A 22,372-nucleotide genomic window follows, 5' to 3' on the forward strand; every position below is an offset into this window, starting at 1 on the left:
CTTACATCTAGTTCCATTGTGCTGTGATGGCAACACAAGTTTCAGAGGTTTGATCCATATTGTGAGCTAAAACTGAAACAAACTGCATGACCAGAAACCACAGGGTGCAAGAGAGACATTTTTATTTTTGTGAAGCTGAAACGTAAATAAGCTCTCAAACATCTGCTCTGTTTGTAGCTGCTGTGCTCGTCAGCTGTTGGCCCCAGCTTTTGTTTTGAAATGCTCACCGGAAGTGGTGCAGTGTCGTGTGGCGCTTGACGCTGGTCGCCGTAGCTACTTGTCTTTGCAGAGGAATGTCGCTGCTGCTATATTTCTGTGGGGATGGAGGACTGACAGATGTTTTGAGAAAAAGATGTCGGGACTGCACTTCCTTATCTTATTAAATAACCGTGAGTATTTGTAGACGATACGACGTGGAAGAAAATCATCCAGTGTAGCTACCGTTACACGTCAACGTAGCGTAGAGAGAGAGAGAGGGAGAGAGAGAGAGGGAGAGGGAGAGAGAGGAAAAGCTAAGCTAATGTTGTCTGAGCTAAGACTCAGCCAAAGGATAACGTTACCTTTTAGTCAGGGTAGGTAACAAAGTGTTTGAAGCCTGTGGCGACCTTGACATACCCTCAAGAGGATTTCGCTTTAACATTTTCAAATATTATTGTCTCAAAAATTCGGTCAAATCCTCTGTTAACCGAGCTAAAAGCCTGGGAAGCTAATGCTAGCTGGATAACGTTAAAGGGAAATTTCACCCTTAATTAGAATCCAGTCACTGTGTTATTGTTGCAGTGTGGCGTTGTAGCTTTGGGATGGGACTGTCAACTCTCTCATCGAGCTGAACAGAGATACACTGTCCTAATGATGTCAACCCCGAAGCTGATCTTGATAGTGAATAATGGAATACCTCCAGGGACACTGTTACAATCCATTATCATTTATACAGAGACATGCTGTGATACACATCTGTAAGCCTCACATTCATCTATCACTATGGTGCTTCTTATATTTCACATATAAATCCACCAGCCACTTCATGAGAAGTTTCCAATGGACCTTTAGCATACAAATGTCACCTGACAGACCACATCCTCAAAGCTGGCTCCAGTGTGTGCCTCACATGTGTTACTATTACACTGATTTCATTGTCAGAGGGTAAAGCAACTAATTTTAGTTATTTGAAAAGGAGAGAAAGAAGCAGCAATCTTTAAAAAATATACAATTACACAATGAAACAAATGTAACTGATAATGTCACTTAAACCTTACTTCGCATTGTACAAATTGAGGATACACATAGGCTATTTCATTCCCAGCTACCACTTTCAGCGGCACAACATAGAAAAATGTATTAAAAATCCTATTTAAAGGTGCAGTGTGTGTAGAATTTAGTGTTATCTAGCAGAACGGACTTGCCAGAAATGCAATATCATATTCATAAGTATGTTTTATTACTAGTGTATAATCATATGAAAATAAGAATCCTTGTGTTTTGTTACCTTAGAATGAGCTCTTTATATTTACATAGGGAGCGGGTCCACCATGTTTCTACAGTAACCCAGAATGAAAACAAACCAAACACTGGCTCTAGAGAGGGACTTTCATGTTATGCTGCTTTCCGTTTACCTCGGAAGTTCGAAGTCGGAGGTGAGAATGACGTCACACCCGAGTTTAAATCGTTCCAGTTTAGAAGTCAGAAAACCAGTTCTAGCCAGGCTAGCCACTGAGAGCAATACCAGTTGATAAATATGCATTTTGTTGTATTTTTGCATATGCAAACAGCGTAGCAACATGTCCACATATAGAAGTTGAACAGTGTTCATGAGACACAAATAAGATAAAATGCTAATAAACAGGATATTACTACAACTTTCAAATTGTTGATGCACGGGGCAGCCTTGTCGGATTTTCAGGTCGGGCCTGGTGAGGTTCTTTTGACTTTCCGAGTCGGAAACCCAACTTCAGAGGCCGTTCCAGTTGAAATTTCCTACTGGGAATTTAGAGATTACGACTTCTGAGTACAAATGGAACCATTATTTATTTTGAAGTTCATGGTTCTTGAGTTTTGCAGTTGGTTGCAATCTGCAATGTCACCACTAGATGGCACTAAATCCTACACACTGGTCCTTTAACAGGTTGCACATCGAATATTTCTTATCCAGATGTTTCCACCAGTCTTTGAGGGTTCTGGATGTATTTCAGATCATCAGTAAGTGATGATGTTAAAAGGACCTTATGGGTTTCTCAAAGATCACCGGGCAAAATTTGAATGGTGTGATTTCCATCTTGGGGAAACAACTGTCTGTTTCTAGATATTTGTCGACCTAATTAATGACAGAAATTCACAACCATAACATCTGTATTCCTCTCCTTTATTCTTCTGTTGTTGTTTTCTTCCCACAGATGATGCTCCAAATAACATGGTAGTTCCCTCCATTTCCATCTGGCAAGCAAGAAAATCCGGTCCGATTTAAGATAGCGGCTCGATTCGACTCAGACTCAACATTTAGTCATTCGGTGTCCTGTTTTCCTTCTGAGCATGGACCCTTAACTTCCTCAAGCGCCAGGATACACTGTTTAATTTCCCTCCAGTAGTCGTGTGAATTATCAGGGGAGCTCCACTAAACTACAGAGTATCACCGTACGAGCTCAAGAAGCCTCAGCAAGATGTTTTCAGCACTGAAGAAGCTGGTGGGACAGGAGCCTGGACAGCTCGGTCCAAAAAACATCCCGTCCGGCCTGCAGTCCATGAACCAAAGTTTGCAGAGACGCTTCGCCAAAGGGGTCCAATATAATAGTAAGTCACCTCAGCCAATCAGGTGTCAAATATGTCCATCCCTAAGCTGCTAACCTGCTTCAGGATTAACTTAAATCCAATACTTTTTCCCCACTCAAGTGAAAATCGTCATCCGAGGAGACAGAAACACTGGAAAGAGTACTTTATGGCACCGACTGCAGGGGAAGAAGTTTGTGGAGGATTACATACCCACTCAGGAGATCCAAGCCACAAGTATCCATTGGAATTATAAAAGTAAGTCTCACAACTTGTTTTATCTCATCCCTCACCGTTTCCATGATTCTCTCACTATTTTCATCATATAAACATTTGACATCTGCTGTTTGTGCCTCGGCGGTTACTTTCAGTGGCTCCGTATCAAGGTAAAGATCACACTGCTTAGATTAGATGCTGTTAGAGTAGATATCCTCTATCTGTGGTAGTTATTTCAGCAAAACGTTTTATTCCACCACTATCTAGTTACCCGCATCTACATATTTGATATTTCAGAATGTTGATATTTTTGAAGATCTACCTTTTTAATGTGGCTTTCAATTGAACTTAATCATCTGTCTTTTATTTGAATGTTTAAGCCTGTTTCACTACTTGTTCTTTCTATTTTATTTCCTGATAGTTTTCCACCTTTTATGTCTATTTCCTCTTAGTTATTTTTATTATTTTATTTTCTTCTTATCTTTGTTTTTCCCTTTAATACCCCTCCTCACAATTCTGGTTTTACCAACTTTTATTTTGTAGTGACTTTATTTTATTATTTCTTTATTTTATTTTGTTAATGTTTTATTACCTTTTATTTTATTTAGGTATTTTTTGTGTTTTTATCCTACCTCTGGTGTTTCCTCACTTCTTATTTTTTTTATATATATATTTTTTTTTTACTATGTTAATCACTTTGTGTTACATTACTATGTACAAATAAAGTTTGATTGAGATATATTAGAGTAACATTTGTATCATTGTCCTCCGTGGCGTCTTCACATACATGAATAATTCAAATCACCTTTCCTCCTTTCTCTCAGCTACTGATGACGTGGTCAAAGTAGAGGTGTGGGACGTGGTAGACAAAGGTGAGTGTTGACACACACACACACACACACACACACACACACACACACACACACCAGTCAAATAACTTTCTACCCCTCGCCACGGCAAGTTAAAACCCGCTACATCATAAATTAGACGCACAGTTGCTTGTTTTTCTGTCCTCAGTGTTGACGTTGTCTGATCTTTTTTTTTCTGCACCTCTCTCGCACTCATCTCAGGCCAAAAATATCCTCTTCCCGAAGGTGTAGGTGAGCGCTACTACAGTAGAGTGTGTAGTTTGCTTCATCGCCCTCCCATTCTTATCTTGAATGTCAATATTCTCAAGGTTTGGCTATTTCCCACAGAGTTTGCTGCGTGGCTGATTTTTTTCTTTTTTTTTTCCTCCTTGCTGTGTGTAGATGAAGTCTGAGCGCCTGCATTTGTGTGAGACTTGACTTAACTTCAGCAGCATTTATAAAAAATGATTAATGTGTGTTTAAATCCGGCTGCTGGATGCTTTTCCGTAAGAAAAGCGGCCGTGCTGCTCCGCTTGCTTTACTCATCACGGACTAATGTAAAGCAACAAACTGAGAATGTACAAAGGCCTGTCACAATAATTACCTTTTTATCGACTTATCGTACAATAATCTAATTATAAACTTCATCGTCGACTTATCATATGATACATGGATCCTTTTTTTTACCTCAATATTGCCACACTTCACATTAGCAGCTAAGAGGCTATTCTTGTCACATTGGCTAAGCAAGTAGTGTCCTCCATTCCTCCCTGTGTACGTCCTGAGTGGAGACTGTAGAAGTGTAGCGCCCACTCTCCAATCCCAACCCCCGCCCCCCCTTACATTATTATACTATTATATTATCATTATATCAGTGGTATAAAATGATCTTCAACTGATAATAATATCATTTATGGCAATTATTTCTGAGACAATCTATCGTCCAACTAAAGTAGTTATTGTGACAGGCCTAATTGTAGATAACGGTGTCGCCTTTCAGCTCGTTTGAATGTAACACTTGTGATTTATTGTTGTTTCAGGTAAAGGCAAAAGGCGCGGAGACAATTTGAAGCTGGAGAACGAGCCCCAAGAGGTGATAGTCACGATTGTCACGTGTTAACAATGATTAAAAGGTCTTTCTTGTGATTATGTGATAGATTTGATGGACTTCTCAGCTGTAAATAATTTTTAAAAAAAAGGTCTCAAATATTCAGTTTCATTTCATTATCATGCAATACAACACAGGTTTAACATGAATCTGTGTGTTGCAGTCAGATGAGGTGGCCCTGGACGCAGAGTTCCTGGACGTATACAAGAACTGCAACGGAATCATCATGATGTTTGACATTACCAAGCAGTGGTAAGAGTCCTCTGTCTGTGTGTGTTGTTGTTGTTGTCCTAACAGTGTGATCAGTCAGCTCTCATGCACAGAGCAGAGATTAGGTTTCAGCGTGTCAGTGTGCGTGTCTGTGAAGCTCCACAGCTTCCATTGGCGGATTTTGTTCAGCTTCAAAGGTAAAACCCTGAAAGTGTTGCTATTTTTGGGCGACATAACTGAGGGAATTAATGGAGGCAATATTACAAATAATAGCATGTCATACCAAAGGGGACATGATGCACCAAGAGGTATTTAAATGCTTCTTGCTGGGGTGCACTTAACTGTCAGCCTGGCTTTTGATTAAAACATTTTTACAGTCTTTTTTATTCTATTTTTATTGTATTTGTCTTTTTAATCTCTTAATTTGTTAAACCTAGTTTTTAGTCTAGCTTTTATTTAGCTTTATAATCTATTGTAACCTAGTTTTTTAATCTTTATTTTTACTAATCTCTTATTTTTATTTATTAAATTATTTACATTATTTATTTATTTAATTTTTTACATTATTTATTTATTTTTCTTATTTATTTTACTTTTTTACATTTTATTTTTTGTCTGCATTGGTCTCAAATGTTTTGTTTTTTTCTTTGTAAATTGTTCTTTTTTTTCTTTCTTTTATTTAGGTTGTCTTATTATCAGCTTGTCAATCAAGTGTGAAGCACTTTGAACTACATGAACCTGTATGAAAGCTGCTATATATATATAAAGTTTGATTGATACATTTTTAAGTTAATAATATCAACACAAAATTCCAAGCAAACATAATATGTAGAATTCTTTACATCCCTTCATTTATTCTTAATTGTCTAAAGATTGCGATTTTTTTTAAACTGCAGGACATTTAACTACATCCTAAGGGAGCTGCCTAAAGTACCCACTCATGTGCCGGTGTGCGTGTTGGGAAATCACAGGGACATGGGCGAGCACCGTGTCATCCTACCCGATGACATCAGAGACCTGATCGCTGGACTCAACAGGTACAGATCATAGACACACAAGTGTCAGGACTCTTTCATACACAAGCCCTCCTTATTCTCCTCCGTGAATGACAGCGCTGCATTTATATCAGGTGATGATGACATGTGCACAGGCAGAGGTGATCCTGTACAGATGTGAGAGCCAGAAGAGCAACGAGCTAAAAGAAAAGGTTTTGGAGAAAAAATAAAAAAACGAGAATGAAATGAGTCAGGCTCAGAGAAAAAAGAGGAAATACTTATTCTGTCTTCTTTTATCTCAACTCATTCAGTCAAAGGAATAGTTTCATGTAATTGTCCTAATCCATTTCTAATAGAGGTATGTTATAGGGTTTTGTATAATTTGAGTCTGCAGATACATTATTTATCTCGTCAAATGAATAATTATAGACACACTTGTATCTTTTTCCCCCTGACAGTTTGGAGAAATAAATGTAATCTCACTTCCAAGTGACAAATTGCACAACCGCATGTGTCACGCTGATGTTTTCCAAATAAAAATGCTGAACCTGCACTTCAAGTTTCTGATATCAGCAGTGGATCTAATGACTGCGTGGCACTTTTAGTGACAAACACACACAGAATGATCATCCAACCTGTATCAGCTAACCTTTATGGAGCTTTTTAGACTCTTTTAGCTCATTATTATTGGCCTCAGCATGCAGCTGTAATAGAAAAACAGCTCTGATGAAACCCAGTGTAACCTAGTGACAGCTGATATTAGTCCTGTTATATTATGGGAGGAACTTCAGGCACTGTTGAGGAGGAAAATAATATCCTTTTCATCAGATAAAAAGAGAGAGAGAGAGAGAAAAAAAAAAAAGGCAGATGAATTTTTGGCAAAAAAAACAAACAAAAAACATTGAAAGCAAACATAAACTACAAATATCAGCATTAAAACATATTGTATAAAATGTTCTCCTGGACCATAAAATAGTGATTGTGAACATAAGATTAATCAAACATGCATTAATGACTGAGGGGGAATTTAATAATGTGAATTGGTATAGAGACTAATTATGAGTCAGAATTTGAACAGTATGTGAGGGTTAAATGAATTAAAAGTAAAAATAAATAAATACAAAAGGCAGGTACAGTACCAGTCACAAGTTTGGACACACTTTCCCATTCACATCAATGAGAAAGTGTGTCCAAATTTTTGACTGGTACTGTATACAAAATATTGCAGAAGAATTTGCAAGTCATTTAATTGAATTAAATGTACAAGCGTCAGAAGAACAAGCTGCACTGCAGTACATCAGACCTGATACAGTTTGCTGCAAATAGATTAAAAACAGGAAGTGGAAAGTTACGTCATCTTCTTATCAAGAAAAGAGGCGGTGAACATAACTGAGCATTTTAGCAGTTAAAGAGACAGAGAGCTGAAAGTCGACAGAGACCAAAACAGCTTGAAGGAGAGTGAACGTTGGACTTCTCATCAGGTGGACAGACACACGACTAAAATCATTTGATCATACATTTACCACTAAACCTAATAAAGTAAAGAGACGTTTAATTAGAACTACTGCCCCCAAGTGGCCAAAAAATAATGCAGCTTTAACATCCTAATCCTTTCTTATAAATTAAAGAGGACATTTATGCTACATACAAATCTACTGATTTATTGATCTATATGAAGCATGAGTTAACTAGTCATTCTTGTGTTTTTCAGACCAATGGGATCATCTTACATCCACTATGCTGAGTCGTCCATGAAGAACGGCTTCGGCTTGAAATATTTACACAGGTTCTTCAACATCCCCTTCCTGCAGCTACAGGTTATCTTTTGCTCCTCATTTGTCATCACTAGTATCATGATGAATTTATGTATTTAAGGATATTATTGCTACACAGTTGTTTTAAATGAGAGAAAATTAGATTAATGTAGTGTATGACATCCAGCGTGAATATGAAGGCTTAATCTCAGTTCCTGACCAGTCATTTATATTTGGTGTGTGTGTGTGTGTGTGTTTGTGTGTGTGCGCAGAGAGAAACCCTCCTGAGGCAGCTGGAGACCAACCAGTTGGACATGGATGCCACCCTGGAGGAGCTGTGTGTGCAGCAGGAGACTGAAGATCAAAACTATGAGATGTATGTCTGCTCTGTTATCATGTTGTTACACCACATCTCACATATTCTTATGAGGGGGGGGTTCAGTGTGTTAACCAGCCCTGCTCTGATTTCCACAGTTTCCTGGAGAACCTGGAGTCTCGCAGTAAAGGCTACGGCTCTCCCGGTCCAGCCAACGGTCAGAGCCCCTCCTCGGGCTCCCAGTCCCCCATCGTCCCACCCAGCGGTGCTTCCACAGGCAGCTCCAGCCCGAGCACCCCTCAGCCCCCCGTCCCCTCCCAGGCACTCCCGCAGTCGCCGTCTGTGTCCGCCTCCTCCCCTCCGCCCCCCATGGCTACAGCCAGCGCCGCGGCTTCGCCCACTATAGAGCCTAAGCTGTCGGCCCAGTCTCCCGAGCACCTACAGTCCGCCGCTCCCGGAGCGTCGGCCCCACAGAAACGTGGATTCATATCACGCTGGTTTGGTGCCTCTGCTGCTGCTGAGACTCCTGCTAGTGCACCAGGTGAGTTTCTCTCACACATGACAGTCTACATGACATCTACTGGAGAGCAACTTATTTAAAGTCATCTGTTATTTAAATGTTCACTTTTGAATGATGATAAGACATATTTAATAGCTTTTGTTTTCATTCTTTATTTTTTTAGTAAGTTAAGTCCAGTGTGGAGGTCAGTAATGAAGCCCACATGTTTTAAAGGGACTATTTATTGATAGATTTATTTTCCTCCGTGATGTACTCTATGAGCAAAACTGAACAGGTTTGCACATCTGCCTGAGTGAGTGTGATGTCACTGAATGTCGTCTCGGCCTCAGCTGGACCATTCATCAAGTCCTCTGCGGACACGGCATTAGTCCCTCGTTTTTCACCTCGTTAATCATCACCGTCCTAATTATTGGGCTTTTTAAAGAAACTTCAGACGCTCAGCTGCTGTCACATTCTGCTGTAGAATGTATCTAAAGCCACCTACACAATGAGATCATGCAAGTGAAACTAAAGACAAGACTAGATAATAGCTGATTCTTATCTTATTCTTATTATTTTGTCAGTCACGTTGAGCTGTATCCTCAATTTCCTTATTTTTTCATATTATTTGCAAAACAGTTCTCATGTTGAGAAACCATGCCTTACAGTTATTAGGTCTTAATTCTGATATCTATATCTAATATCTATCAACAATCTGCTGTTGATAATTAGAAGAGTGTGTTTGAGTATGTTCCTCTAAAACACTTAAAGCATGATTGACTGGGATGGATGTTACAACATATTACTGCTGAAATATTTGTCTTCTTGTATTGGTCACTGCTCACACAGCTATGACACCAGCGTTACCGTCATTGTTTGAATACAATATGATGCGTCTTTTTCCACATGATTTCTGTTCTAGTTTTTTCAGTTATTCTGACCAGGACACAATGACATGCCTATAAGTTTGTGTTTGTTTTCACACTAAAATTCACTCACTGAAAAAGCAGCTTAGTGTGAGAGGGAATAGTGGGCTGTATTTTTGAGACCACCCATAACTGAAAGCCTATAGCAAGCAGTCACAAGATCCAAGAGTTAGCCGTGGAGAAATGCAGAGCTTTTAAACGATCAAAGGATTGACTGGTGCTGGAATGTCATGTGATATATTTTTTTCTTTCTTTCTTTTTTTCGGGATTAACGAGACGACACATGGTGCTGTTGTGATGCAAGCTTTTGAACATCACCTCTTATTTTGAAATCAATTTCTTTATTTCAACCTTACTCAAATAGTTTGACGTGCTGCTGTCATGTTCTCCTCAGAGGAACCTCCTGCATCAGTGTGTCCCTCTAAGGTGCAGAGTGTGGACGACTTTGTGCCGGACGAGAGACTGGACAAGAGCTTCCTGGAGGACAGCCTACCCTTCAAGACAAAGGTGCCTCAGCCTGCTCTGGCTGTGGACAGCGACAGGTGAGCTGTAAATCTATACTATTTGATCTTTTTAACATAAATCAATTCATGTGGAAAAGCTACACAACTTTATTGTATTTTTTTCCAGAATAATAACATTATTAATGTTATTAGTAACACCTGTGCCTTTACTACTTTGACTACGAGTCCAAATGTCTACTGTAACTTATTAATATAAATTATACTTTAATAAAGTGATGGAAGAATTTTTGACTTTCCCCAAATCTACTGTACATGGCAGAATAAACACAAGGTTCATGTAGATCCCAATGAATGTAACCTCATTACAATAATATCTAATAGAGCCAGGAGAGGCATTTAAGCCACTATCGGAACAGATTATAGTGCTGAAATTAAGTCCAATGAACCAACATATATACATATATCACATACAATATATTTAAATATATAAATTATAATTATAATTCTTCAACTTTAGCCTGTTGGACCAGCACAGATTTGCTCTTCACAAAAACACATAGTTGGTAGTCTAACATAAATGATGTGTTGATTTTTTTTATAAGACAATAACAACAGACTTTCAATCCAGCATGAATGAAGCAGGCTGCTATTTGTGAGTGGATAGTCAATAATGTACGTATTCATTTTCAAAGTGTGGCATAATACATATTAAAATATGCTGTATCTCTGTTAGTCCTTACTTGCTGATGGAAAAATATGACAGATACAATCCTAAACAGTGTTTTTAATACATTTTATTCATAAATGAATTTGAAGGACCAGACGATCTATTGGCAGAAATGGAGTACAATATTCGTAAATAAGTTTAAACTAGTGTACAATCAACTGAAAATAAGAATCGTAGTGTTTTCGTTACCTTACCTAATGACCCATTATATCTACATAAGGAGTGGGTCCTCTTCCACAGAGCCTGCCATATTGCACCACCATCTTTCTACAGTAGCTCAGAATGGACAATCCAAACACTGACTCTAAAGAGGGCCTATCAAGTGGGGTTTTTTTCACGGCCTACGTGTTTCTTCTACTATTTTAAAAGGGGAGTGAGAGGGGAGGGCTCTGACTGGGTTCGGGTTAGGCTATGAATTTCAATTAAACCTTTTCAAAGAACACAGTAACTTTACATATTTAATACAGTGTGTACCTGTGTGCTTACTGAGTCTCAAAAACTCTTCATCAGAGCCGTCGCTGTGCGCAAATAGACTACTGCACCAGAGTCACGCTTTTACACATCGAGCTTCAAATACTGAAACATCACAGCAACCAGTGTCCCCAAATACTTCTGATCAACACACAATTATTTCGCACAACATACAGCAGTAACAGGTCAAAAAACCTGCTTCCAAATAAAGAGTTCTCTAACCCTAACCCTGTATTTGTTGCCATTGAGGTTCTTGACAGTAACAGTTAAATGTCCTGTTCTTCTTTTTCTGTCCCAGCGACGGTGAAGGCAGAGGGAACCCCATGGTGTCCGGTTTCCAGGATGAGCTCGACCCAGATGACAGCGAGCCCAGCCTCCCACAGCCCAAGACGCTGCCCTCCAATAAAGATATCACTCTGTCCAGTGACGAGGAGGAGGCGGTACCAGCAGCCCCCACCATCACACAGGACCAGGACCTGGACAGCGAACCTGACCTGAAAGCGTGAGTCTTCTCTAAAGAACAACATGGCATCAAACCTCCAGAATTTAGCTGTTCATAGTGTAATGTGTCATGTAATGTAAATATATGGTGTGGTATTGAGAGTGGTCATCCACTTTTAGCAGGAATAACATGAGAAATGTGACTATGAGATCAGGTTTGTCATAATAGAACGTTACTATGTAATCGTTTCACAGCGGAGACATTTTAAACCACAAATAAATAGACTTACACCTCCAAGGAACCCTGCAAGCGCTGTGCCGCAACGCCTGATTGAGTCTGAATCCGGCCTAACTCTTCAATACTCTAACAACACAATATGTGCTAATATCATGTAACCACAGCTCAAGTTTGTTTACTTTGCCTCTGATCCCTACAGTAGAACTCCTACTGGTAGCCTGCCAGCTGCTGTCAATCAAACACAGACACTGACACACCCTCATTTCCAGCCGGTAGAGGCAAATATATTTGACCAATATATTTAAAGAAGAATAGCATTATATTTAACTAGAAAAATGATGACTAAACAGGATGTCAGTTCGACAAAAATGTAATATAAACAAATGTTAAATGTGCATACAGAATGTCAAAAGTAAACTAAGCTGTCTGTATGTATGTCCTTCACATATCTCAAGAACCATTCATCTGATTCACTTCATATTTGGCGTCACTATTGCTGAAGACCCATGGAAGTACAGTGTCGAATTTGGTACAATTTGGATGTAATACGTTTAATATTATTAATCTTTGAATAAACAGGTGATCAGCAAGCTGCTCAGCCCTGGGTGAGCTGGACTGTACGTCATGAACACAGCCAGAGATCAGAGCTGTACAGAGAGTCAGAAATAAAGTATTTTCACACAGTGCTTTAAAAGAGAAAAGTACAAAACAGTACGGAAGTGTATTGCAATTCACTTGGGGAAAAAAACAAACCTCAAATGATCCCAACTGAAGCCACAGAAAATAAACAAGCCCAAAATGACTCTCTATCATGTGTTTTTGTTTTAAATGCAGCCCTCATTGTACTTGAAATGAGAAAAGATTATTACATCACTTAACATCTGTACAGCGATACCAGAGGCCAGGTAGTCAGCCCGTTTTGAACAAGCACTGCACTAATACTGTCAAGTTTTGTATGCGCCGAAGTAGAAATATATATATTCAGTCTGACTGGAATTATGCTATTGAAAAGATGAACTTGAGTCTATAAACAGCAATCTCATAATCTTACACTTAAATCAAGTAATCTACAGTATACAGCTCTTATCCCCAAAGTGCATTTTGTAGAAGGAAAGGCAGGTATAACTGGCCTACAGTATAGTTGGCTATGTAAGTGTCAGAAAACCAGATAGAATGCTTGAACTGAAGGCAGATGTGATTATGGTCTGTGGTCTGAAGCAGGCTGACATCCTGTTTTGTTATCAGTTACGCAGCAGTCGATTATCTGACGTATTTAACCTCTTAAGCAAACAGATCCATCTACTTTTCATTTTCAAAAAAACAAACTCAGACATTCCGTTTCAGGGCATCTGCTATATTTCTTATTTTGCCGGTCTTTCCATTGTGACGGAATAGCACCCACATCCTGTAGACTGTCAATCTCTTGATCCTCAGAGGTTCACAACTCAATTGCATGGGCTGAGATGGGAATCATTTAGATATGCCACATAAAGTGAGGTGGTCTAGACAGGTAACCATGATGGTTACAGAGTTCCTGTGGTTTCTTGGTTTTTAGGTATAATTTGAATGTTTACAGCTGCAGCAAAAGAGCAAAAAGATACAGTACATACAACACATAAAAAGTATACAAATAAGAAAAGAATATGTGTGGTAAATGTGAAGAATGTGGTCAAATAAATATAAAAATAACTCAAATAAGATAATATACATTTTTAAAATTTCTTTAGGCCTGTGATCCACATCACAAAACCAAAGGTGGCTAAAGCTCCAGAGCCCAGAGGCCCGACGGCAGCGCCCATCTCCCTCACTTTAACCCCAGCGGCGGAGCAGCCGGCCCGACACCAAGGCAAGAAGAAGGGAAGCACACCTAAGACAGAGGACTCTGACACCGACCCCGAGGCACCCTTCGCCCAGCAGATGCTCTCCTTCATCATGGATGACCCCGACTTTGAGTCTGAAGCATCAGACACACCAAAAGTAACTAAGGTAAAGTAGAACAGATTCACTCTGAAGTTCACAGAGCTCGTACTGGCGAGTGATAAGTCTGTATTTTACTTTCTTGTCTTTCATAGAAAGATTAAAACATATCTCTTGGCTCCCCTGTTCTCCTCAGGATACATTTCCTATCAGGGACGAGCTTCTGTCCGACCTCTCCGACGACGACATGCAGTCAGCCAAGGTGACAGAGCCTCTGAAGCCCACTGTGATCTCCTTCAAACACAAGGACGACACCGACCTGTTCGGTCTCGGCTTCCAAGAAGAGGCTCCCGCAGCCAAAGACAGCAGCGAGGAGCAGGAAGGCAAGTCATGAAACTCCTGTCAGGTTGATTTTTTCTTCACGATTCTGGTTCACCATTCAATTCAGAATCAGACAAAGTCAGCTAAGTGGTGTGGATGAAGGTCACATTTAAGTCTCTCACCTGTAAGATGATAATGAATGAAAGTAGTGTGTGCTGAAACAGAAGTGTTTGTTCACACCCTGGTGTAAGAAAACAGAAGGAGGGAGTTGTGTGAAGTGCTGCAGTGTGTTTGGTTTGCCGGTTTGTTCACTAGAGCTCAGCTTTATTTACATTAGTGTCTGGCTGATGGCATGTGAAGTATTCTCAATTCATTTTCATCTGGCACAGCAAATTATGAACTCATTACATTTGAAACATAATTATTGACATACAAAAAATGACCAGTGTTGGGGAATTGAACTTGTAAAAGTAACTAATTACATTTAAAAAATGACTGCCATTAAAAGTAGTTACATTACAGCATTACCTTCTGAGAAAAGTATCTAACTTTTGTGCTACTGAAAATGAAAACCTCTTTGCGATTCTTTGCGCATGTTGTTTTAGTCAAGACCTCCTTTAAATATTGTTACTCTACCATCACACAGCCAAGTCTGGCCCATAATCCCATTTACAGCTCGTTATTGTTCTAAAGTTGCTCCTCAAACATCCTTATTTCCTCCCACAAATTCAAAATAATGTGAATATTTCCACAAAGTGAATGCTGTCCCTTTTGAGCTGCCGTACATGCGCGCAGTGATATAACCGTAGCACGCATATTCATATATTCATAGCATATTCATCTGAATATAACTCCAGGTCAATGAGTACATGTGTGAGCTGGTCCCCATCGCTACTGTTGCTGCTCTAAAACTGTGGATGAATAGTTTTGAGTGGCACACAACCCCCGCGAAATGACTAGTTTCACTATCAGAATTTGATCCATTTTCTAGAAAAGCCGCACAATTACTTTTCCCCCCCCCCCATAATTTAGCCGAGGGCTAAACTGATATAAAAGCCTACCTAGGTCTCTTGTTTTACCTGTAATGGCGCTTTTCCACTACACAGTTCCAGCACGACTCGCTTCGACTCGGTACGGTTCCTGAACAGACCTTTTCCATTACAAAAAAGTACCTACTCAACGTGGGTGGGATCGTCATAGCACGGCTCCGCGAAACTGCTGTGACTTCGTTTTATACATGACACAAAACACATAAACAATGGAGGACATTGAGGCAGTGGTGTACTTGCTGCTGTATGAGGCTTTTTGTCACACACAAAGCAAGAAAATTGAGCCGTATGGCTGTAACTATGGTTGTAACGCTGCTGCTGGTATTTAAAAATGCCGGGTTTATGTGGGACAGCTCATGACTCTTCCAGCGACAACTCTTCTGACCAATCAGTGGCCTGCAGTCTGGTGACGTCACATTTAGTATCGGCTTGGCTCGCTTGGAACCTCACCAGAGCAGATAAAAAAGTACCAGGTACCAGGTACTATCCCTAGTGGAAACCCAAAAAAAACCGAGTCGAGGCGAGCCGACGTCAGAGGAGAAGACAGTAAACACGCTGCCACACGTCTGTTTAAACAGGAGATTAAACATCATTCCTCTCTGTTCTCATCACAGTTATGTATTTAGGTCATTTAGAGACAAGACTCTGTAAAGGTTTACAGCCACTGAATCACTCTGTGTATAATGACATGGCAAAAGAAAAATAAAAGAGCAGTTCAACTGACAGAGTGCGAGTCAGCTCAGGGACTGACTCAGCTGCTTTTAGTGGGCAGCAACAGCAGTATATTAAAGGTCCCCTGTGGAATTTTCTTGTAAACAAACGAAATTCATGTTTATATTAAGTGTTTCTCACCAAAACGCATTGTGTGTATACTTGAGACCTAACAAATGAATCAGTGGTTTGTTTAGCTGTTTAAAAAGCTGCTTCCAAAAGTGTTTCTACATTTAGAATCATTGTGTTTTCACACTAATTTTGCATATGTTTAATATGTTAAATTACATCATCACAAGACTACTCAACTAAATGTATCTTTTCTTTTTTCAGAGAAAGACAGTAAACACTCCTCCAAAGAAAAGAAGAAAAAGAAGAAGAAAAGCAAAGAGGTGGAGTATAATAATAATGACTCATATTAAACACTCGAAGTTGTAGCTTGTCAAACAGTCCGTAGCATCAATACAATAAATCCCGCTCTTCCTTTTCCAGGAGGACGAGAAGAGCAAGAAGAAACACAAATACAAGAAGAAAGATGAGGCTGGGGCCGGGGCCGGGGCCGGGGACGAAAAAGATAAAAAGAAAAAGAAATCCCGGAGCAAGAAAACAGAAGTGGACGAGCTGGAGGACTTTCTTGGCGGAGGAACAGGAGCCATCAAAAGAGACGACGGCGATTACGAAGAACTATAAAGCCTCTGGTTTTTTCTTCGGGGGAAAAACGAGCCACGAGAACAGCAGCGTCGCACGTTCCGGGAAAAAAAAGAAAACAAAACAAAACAAAAAAAAAACCTCCTGGTTCCTTGACTTGCATAAAGCAGCATCTCCAAGCCATACGCAATACGCAAGGCTACCAACAACACCCAGGTAAACTCAAGCCAGGACTCTGGTTCCTGTACGTTCCTTCTGATTGATTTCCCCCCCCCCCTACATCTGCACTACTGCTGTCACTTCCATTCCAATAAGAAACGGTGAAGAGACCGACATGTACTGTAATGAGTCGCGACTTTCAAAATTCGACGATCGGCGTAGCTGCGAGGGAGCGGCTCTTTGTACTAACGTTAGCTTAATATTTTTGTTGATTTAATACACTCTCCAAGCGATCCACTCCGAAATCAGCTGCTGTAAATAGGGTGACCATTTTGTCTGAATGTTCGTGTGGTTGGTGTAATAATTGAGTGCATGCTCAAAGTGACAACTGACTCCTTAGAGAAATCCGTAGTATTCCTTCCTTTTCTTTCTTTCCTTCTTTCTTTCCTACTTAAATGGTTAATGGCAGATCTTTGTCCAGGTTTAGTGTTTGTGTGTCTAATTATGAAGACTAAAGAAGAAGAATTCAGAGTGTTTCGCCCATCGCCAACATAGGAAATGACTACAATTATGACCACAATAAGTAAGATAAGTTAAGATAAGTTGTTCTCCATCCACACTAAGCTGCCATGTTTCTTAACAAAAAAGGGAGCTTTCAGAAAACTAAGCCACATTCAGATCATGTTTCTTGTTCGTTCAGTCGTAAGAAATATATGTGTTTGACTCTATATCTGGACTGGGCAGCGACTGAAATAGAAATAGATGTACACAGAGCTCAGACCATAGTATTTGTTCCGACCTGACAGACATGAGGCTTCAAGAATGAAAATGTGCGTTGGTCGTTGCTATTTTTTTTTTCCTTCATGCCTGAATCCTGCATATTGTGTGAAAGTGGTAGACAAACGACAGCGTCTCGCAACATCCCGATGAAGACTAGCATGAGAAGCACTTTTACTTTCATTCAACTGAATCTGTATCACGTCTTTAGATCCAGTTTCGCTCATATATCAGCGATTACACGAGGACCGTAAACATTCTCGATCGGTGTCAGCGGCGTAGCTACGTCATCGAAGTAGAAAAAGACGACATGCTAGGATTGCTCGGGGGACAAAGTGTTGTCCACTTTGTCCTTCAGCCAAGTCACAGTAATCTACAGACTTCCGACCATCTTGAAAAGGCAAAAATTTGGCATGGACTTTTGTTTTCGGTGTGGATGGAGACCTTTACGAAAAAACACTAATGTGGACAAAATAAGGCAGCTTAGTGTGGACGTAGTCACTTGAGAACAAGTCATCACTGGTGAATTCATGATTATCTTCTTACCCTGTTAGGACAACTTAACGATTAAACATCTTTCTTACCGACTCCTCCTTTCTCTGCTTCACCCAAGAGGCCGCATTCAAATTCTCTTCACGTTTTCTGCAAAAATGCCTTAATAGAGGTTACTACAAGGGAATGATGTGCCGCTATCCTCACGAACCATTTTTTAAGTGTTCTTACTGTAAACTGGTAAGTAGCTCGGTTGGGCTCAGAACGTCGGCCCCAGCCTTTTTATTGGTGAAAAAGAACCGATATCGTCTTTCTAAAAGCCTGCTGTAAGTTTGCAGTGAATCAATACATTTGTTTGTCTCTGCTTTTTTGTTGTTGTTTGTTTGACTTTCAGACAACAAAACTATCATTTTTAAGGAGAATTACGGAATTATGTTAACGTGTCTGTAAATGCAACATTTCTGAGATTTTTTTTTTGTCATCGTTTTATCCTTGTTATTTATTGTTTCTATTTTTGCTTTGTGTGATTTTGTGCTAAAACTGCCCTCATCAAAACACATCATGCAGCTTTTCGTGGGTTACAGTTCACAATACTAAACTTTTTCCTATAAAACATCCAACAGTTTATTTTCCACTACTCTTAAGGAAACGTTTGTGGTTATATGAACTGCTAAACCTTTTCATGTCTCGTCTCTTTTATTTGTTTTTTTTGTCCACTGTTCACATTTACCGCTCGCGATGGACAGATTTGACGTGCAGCATCTTCCATAGATCGTATCACCAAAAGGTTTCAGATGAATAAGGTGTATTTTTAGACTTAAAGATTTCGTACAATTTCCATCTTCCATACACACATACACACACACACACACTTGATTTACAAAGAGATGATGTTTAATATTCCAAAGTTGAAACTATGCAGCATTGATCCTGAATACTGTATGCTCCTTTTATTTGTTTTTGTTTTTTCAGTTGTTTTTTTTTTTTTTGTCTTTATGTCATGTGATTGAGGATAAATGCTGAAAGCACAGTTTCAAGCCAAGCATGAGACTTAAATGTACAGCAAGAAAAGAATGTATAAAGTATATAAGTAAATATATATATTTGAAGAGCTTTGTTCCAAAATGATGTATACACCATCAGGAGGGGGAAAAAGTTACCGAAATTCCTATAAAATGATTACGGACAGGAGGAATTATTATAAAATTCTGCAGTTGGATGTAATAACATCATCAAGAACAGATGCGCACTTTGAAAATATATTATCTTTCAGGTATTTTTCTCCCCTAGTCGTATGACATTTTGGAATGAATCCCTTCATTTATTTTTCACCCCCATGACATGTTCCATCTCAAGACTGTGTGAGTTTGCCTATGTTTGGTTTGTCCAATAAATGCAAACTTATTTCTTCATAACGAGTATTTCTCCAGTCATTTTTTTTCACCCTTGACACAATTATTTTTTTTTAAACACCATGACTTAGATGATTCTGTGCATGTCTTTGCCAGCAGGTTGCAGAACTGTTTTTTCTAGACCAGGGATGTCAAACATACGGCCTACGGGCCAGAAATGGCCCACCAAGGGGTCCAATCCGGCCCACTGGATAAGTTTGCAAAGTATGAAAATTGCAGAAAAGTCATTCCAATTTTTCTGCTGCTTCAGATGGTTATTTTCCACCCTGACCAGAAAACAATTCTCTATAAAAACCAATGAATACATATTGTGGTCATTTATTACAAACATCCCCCTCATCATTCCAGCTCCATTGGAGATGCTGCGTTCTCGTACTGCGGATCGGCCAGAGGTCTGCTTACACTAACGTCATCACAAGCCTCCCCTCTCTTCTAAGGAAAAGAAATGAAAGATGTTACAACATTTTTCATCAAGCAATTTTGAAAAAATTATAGCATGAAAGTGAAATTTAATTTGAGCAGTTTTTTTTTACCTTACGCCTGTGTTTTGTTTTAGCTGGAAAAGAAAATACACATTTTACTTAATTTCCTCGTAATGCTAATTGGTCATATTTATCACATCTGCATCACATTATAGCAAGGCTGAATGAATAGTGCCAGGGGCCCTCTAGCTCATTTGCTGCCACTTTTGTATTTGAAGTGTAAATGTGAGTCTTACCGTTAAAGTAAATGTAGCCGAAAATGGTCACCACGGGCAACAGAATCACCACAATCAAGCGAATGACAGCCCACACATGAACACCAGAGGCTGCAGGGGCAAGGCAAAGAAACCTGAATGTAATTTTGAGTGTTGATTGTGCAGGGCTGGATGATTTTTATTATAACATTAACATATAACATTAGGCCTGTCACAATAATTACATTATTGACTTATCGTACAATAAGGTAATTATCAACATCATCATGTTTATATATGGACTTATCATATGATACATGGACATACTCTTTCCTGGCCCATAATGGCAGTCTGTGTTTTTACACTGAAGGAAGGAAGGAAGGAAGGAAGGAAGGAAGGAAGAAGGAAGGAGGAAGGAAGGAGGGAACGAAAGAAGGAAGGGAGGAAAGGATAGACGGAAGGGAGGAAAGGATAGAAGGAAAGGAAGATGGAGGAAAGAAGGAAGGAAGGTAGGAGGGAGGAAAGAAGGAAGGTAGGATGGAGGGAGGGAGAAAGGAAAAGAGGAAGGGAGGACAGAGGAAAGAAGGAGGGAGGGAAGGAAAGAAGGAGGGAGGGAGGAAGGAAGGACAGAAGGAAGGAAAGGAAACAGTCAAAACAGACGGGGTCAATTTGACCCGGGAGGCAGACACGAAGGTTAAATCTCCTCCTCTAATACTTACAGCTGTGGAAGTCGCCTTCAGCCAGTTTAATGATGGTTTTATCTTCACTCAGCAAACCACACCAGTACACCCCCTCCCCGTGGCTCAGCTCCTGCACAAACACGGTGAAGGAATCCGTTCCCTCCTCCACCTCCATCCTGCCTCCGTCCACAGAGGGGGCGTCCGGGTCGAAAGCAAAGCCGGTGCAGCATTCTGCAGAGCTCTGCCTGCACCAAACCCTCCGCAGGCTCTGAAAGCTCTGTTCATACGGACACGTCAGCCTCTGCCAGTACGCTGCTTCACTGACACCTGCACACAAGTCATGTAGTGGTAAATCTAATGGTTGAATCTGTGTAACCTCCTGCTGTGCTAATATAATACAAATGTAATAGTCATGAGAAACATTATTAATATCTGACCCTATTATTGTATCATTTAGCTTACTACACTTAGAATTGATCTCAAAGTGACACTCTGTACATGACGTACCCAGGCTTACAACATAAAGTACATAATGGGAGCTGGTGTTTGATGCTTTCCAATTTTATATTTTATTATAATAAATATCATAGGAAGCCATCAAGAAATCATTTTAAAAAACAATAAAATCATATTTTTAGTGGATGCTTAGACTATTTAGCTCCCCTGATATAAAAAGTAGCCTCTTTTTTTTATATATCAGCACAGTTAACTATATCAATTTCAGCCAGTGGAATTAGGCTAAATAAAGCAGTGTACATTAATAACCTCCACTTACCTACAGCCAAAAACAACACAGAAAATAGAGAAAGCATAATCCAAGTATTCAATGTGCGTACACTCTAATATAATGTAAAGAGGAAGAGAAGCTGCTTTTTGTTCACTTTCTTTTTTTTTTTTAGGTGTGAGAGAGCTTCAGGAAATATCTACCCACACAGATATCATGTCAACTGACCTCATCCTAACCTAATTTTCCTTTTCATCAACAAGAAAAGTAAACTTATTCTATGATTAATTTGCACCATGAAAGTGTCTTATCATTACTAGTAATTATAATAATGTTGTAAAGGTGTCACTTTAAAGCCAGTACTGCTTATCAATGTCAATAATTACTGTTTTTTTTTCTTTATTGACACAACAGTGGAATACACATTTAGGCAAACACCACATCACACACGCAGTCTTGACAGCTCAAATATCAGTTACATATATGAGGAAATAAAGAGTACGACATAATACATTGCATATCAAGGAAATAAAAACATAACTTAAATAAAAGTAAATACATTCATAACATTTAAATATATATATATATTAATATATATAAAAAAATAAAACATTTGGCTTAAAGAATGATAAAATGTCACAATTACTGTTTGTAGGCTACCAGTCATTCCAGTTCATAAATAAAAAGAGCTATAAAGAAGATAAAATCATTTCAATAGAAATAAAGGAAAATAACTAACTAAAGAAATAAAAAGTAAAGGTATAAGTGACAGACGTTTTTAATTAAAACATTCTGAGGTAGATTTATGATAAAAGATAACCTTTTCTTATTTT

General features: G+C 39.3%; 2 protein-coding genes and 1 long non-coding RNA gene across 3 annotated transcripts; 1 reads left to right on the forward strand and 2 right to left on the reverse strand.

Annotated features, from left to right (window-relative positions):
- Positions 1–279: 279 nt before the first annotated feature.
- On the forward strand, positions 280–19,556 carry rabl6b (RAB, member RAS oncogene family-like 6b). The gene is made up of 16 exons (XM_062417215.1): positions 280–389; positions 2,391–2,784; positions 2,884–3,018; positions 3,801–3,848; positions 4,865–4,917; positions 5,096–5,184; positions 6,039–6,179; positions 7,849–7,954; positions 8,164–8,267; positions 8,366–8,748; positions 10,027–10,174; positions 11,593–11,796; positions 13,701–13,959; positions 14,087–14,273; positions 16,305–16,363; positions 16,464–19,556. The coding sequence occupies exons 2-16, from the start codon at positions 2,655–2,657 to the stop codon at positions 16,659–16,661; spliced, it is 2,244 nt and encodes a 747-aa protein (XP_062273199.1). The 5' UTR covers positions 280–389; positions 2,391–2,654; the 3' UTR covers positions 16,662–19,556.
- A 135-nt stretch (positions 19,557–19,691) lies between these two features.
- On the reverse strand, positions 19,692–20,237 carry LOC133978576 (uncharacterized). Its single transcript, XR_009925019.1, has 3 exons — positions 20,178–20,237; positions 19,993–20,015; positions 19,692–19,891 (listed from the first exon to the last, which is right to left on the reverse strand). It is a non-coding gene; the product is annotated as an uncharacterized LOC133978576 (long non-coding RNA).
- Positions 20,238–20,843: 606 nt separating this feature from the next.
- Positions 20,844–22,206, reverse strand: si:ch211-102c2.4 (uncharacterized protein LOC568178 homolog). The gene is made up of 2 exons (XM_062417118.1): positions 22,200–22,206; positions 20,844–21,142 (listed from the first exon to the last, which is right to left on the reverse strand). Exons 1-2 carry the CDS (start codon positions 22,204–22,206, stop codon positions 20,844–20,846), a joined length of 306 nt encoding a protein of 101 aa, XP_062273102.1.
- Between the last annotated feature and the right edge of the window lie 166 nt (positions 22,207–22,372).

The sequence above is a fragment of the Scomber scombrus genome, chromosome 4 (genome assembly GCF_963691925.1).
Source record: "Scomber scombrus chromosome 4, fScoSco1.1, whole genome shotgun sequence".
In the NCBI taxonomy this organism is placed as follows: domain Eukaryota; kingdom Metazoa; phylum Chordata; class Actinopteri; order Scombriformes; family Scombridae; genus Scomber; species Scomber scombrus.

Bases quoted from the DNA above. Each gene is read 5' to 3' on its own strand.
- rabl6b (XM_062417215.1), top strand. From the start codon at position 2,655: ATGTTTTCAGCACTGAAGAAGCTGGTGGGACAGGAGCCTGGACAGCTC. The intron at 3,019-3,800 runs GTAAGTCTCACA...CCTTTCTCTCAG, and splicing joins TATCCATTGGAATTATAAAA to CTACTGATGACGTGGTCAAA. The intron at 14,274-16,304 runs GCAAGTCATGAA...TTCTTTTTTCAG, and splicing joins CAGCAGCGAGGAGCAGGAAG to AGAAAGACAGTAAACACTCC.